This window comes from Propithecus coquereli, unplaced genomic scaffold (genome assembly GCF_000956105.1).
Source record: "Propithecus coquereli isolate 6110/MARCELLA unplaced genomic scaffold, Pcoq_1.0 Scaffold13, whole genome shotgun sequence".
NCBI lineage: Eukaryota > Metazoa > Chordata > Mammalia > Primates > Indriidae > Propithecus > Propithecus coquereli.
Window position 1 is genome coordinate 7,944,393 of NW_012137191.1, and position 1,884 is coordinate 7,946,276.

Sequence of the window (1,884 nt, forward strand, 5' to 3'; positions counted from 1 at the left end):
GGGTCTCGCTCTTGCTCAGGCTGGTCTTGAACTCCTGAGCTCAAACAATCCGCCCGCCTCGGCCTTCCAGAGAGCTAGGATTACAGGCGTGAGCCGCTGCGCCCAGCCAAGATTTTTCAGATTTATAAACCCTAATCTTCCTGTCTATTGCCAAATGGAGAATGAATCCCCAAAAAAAAAGTGCCTCCCAAGGATGGGATTAAAATGAATCATGGTTGAGACTAGTTAGTACATGCCATTAAATATGGTAATAAAAGGCTGTGGTGAAATGCTGGGTACCTTCTGTTCTCTCTTCCTATCTCTCTTCCTTCACACCCTGTCTTCACTCCCTTTCTTCCTTTTTCTTTCTCCTGCAGGGTCTTCCTCACTTACCAGGGCTGATGAGACCATTTAAAACCTTCCTATCCTCATGTCCAGCCTCTCCCATGCTACTCAACCAGGCCTCTGCACCCACATTTGTCTTGATCTGAAATGCCCTCCCCTCTGTGGAAGGAAACTCCTCCTAGATCTTCAAACTCGGCTCCCCTGTCAGCAGCCTTTCTTCTCAAAACCTTAAACAACAGTGAGCACCCAACACAGCAGTAACCACAACTACTGCACCATATCAAGATTCCTTGTTCTCAAGTCCAGGATGTTCTAGGCAAAAGTTTTCTCAGGCAAAGAAGCTGACATGAGGAATCAGACCCTGGTTCTGCCACTCAGTAGCTAAGGCAATTTCTCTGTGCCTCAGTGCTTCTCACCTAGAAAACTAAAATCCCTGTCGCAGGGTGTGTTTTGAGGTTTCTGTGTTTAAACGCAATGTGAAACATTTTACACGTGAAACTTGGCATCTAGCGAGCACTCAAGAGTAATGCTATAATATGTATTTTTTAAATCTTACTATTATGGCATACCTTAGAATATATAGTACAGAAAGCATATTAAAGATATATATGGAAAAAGATATAATGGCAAGGGCATGAAAGGCCACCAAGCTAGCGGGAAATTGAGATGTGGGACCAGATTTGGGGAACAACCCTGGGGCTAGAAATAGAGATTTGGGAGTAGTATATAAGGTAATGTTTAAAACCAAGGTATTGAATGAGATTTTTGAGAGACAAAGTATAGAGAAAAGAGATGAGGAGAAAAGATGGAAACAGAAAGAACTTTGGAAATCACTGATATTTAGGTTACATTATGTTATCCGACAAAAAAATTAAAATACATTTAATATACACCAAATATATTTTTTAAATTCCAGTCAACATGAAAAACATATATGCGTATTACCTGAAGATAGGAGGAGATCTAAGGCCCTCAGCCCAATTGTTGACAGGTTGATACTGGCATTATGAACTGTTAGCATTTTAAGAATCAGTCTGGAATTAAAAACAGAAATCAAGGTAAGTATGAAATATTATATTAAGAGGTTTGCTTATTTAGATATTGTTTTTTACTCATCTATATTTTTATTAGTCTTGTACTTAATACTCTATAGGGAAGTTCATGTGGTTTTTTTCTTTCTACAAACTTGAACCAGGCTTATAAAAATTAATGGGGAATTTTAATTAGCTTTATTATGATGAATATCCCACAGTGTATGCATATATCAAGTCATCAATTGTACACCTTAAGGACAAATAATTTTTAATTGTCAACTATACTTTAATAAAGTTGGGAAAAAACAAAGAAAATTAACAGGGAACTATTATGAATCTACTTGGAAAAGTTACAAGTACTTCTTATTTTCCACTAAATATTCAAATTTGGTTATTAACTATTTTCAGCCAACTTCATATCCAAAATATCATGAAGGGTTATATACATCGAGAGAGCAAGCCCATTTTTTATATGTGATGTAAACTTATGAATTATATTATACATGTCCATATATTAAAATATAGG

At 37.2% G+C, this 1,884-nt stretch overlaps 1 protein-coding gene across 1 annotated transcript in view; it reads right to left on the reverse strand.

The window, feature by feature from the left end:
• Positions 1–1,884, reverse strand: part of LRRK2 (leucine-rich repeat kinase 2) — a 138,913-nt gene that overhangs the window by 127,364 nt on the left and 9,665 nt on the right. Inside the window, exon 4 of the mRNA XM_012638395.1 lies at positions 1,270–1,358. Within this exon, the coding sequence (XP_012493849.1) occupies positions 1,270–1,358 (89 nt within the window). The remainder of the gene's footprint in view (positions 1–1,269; positions 1,359–1,884) is intronic.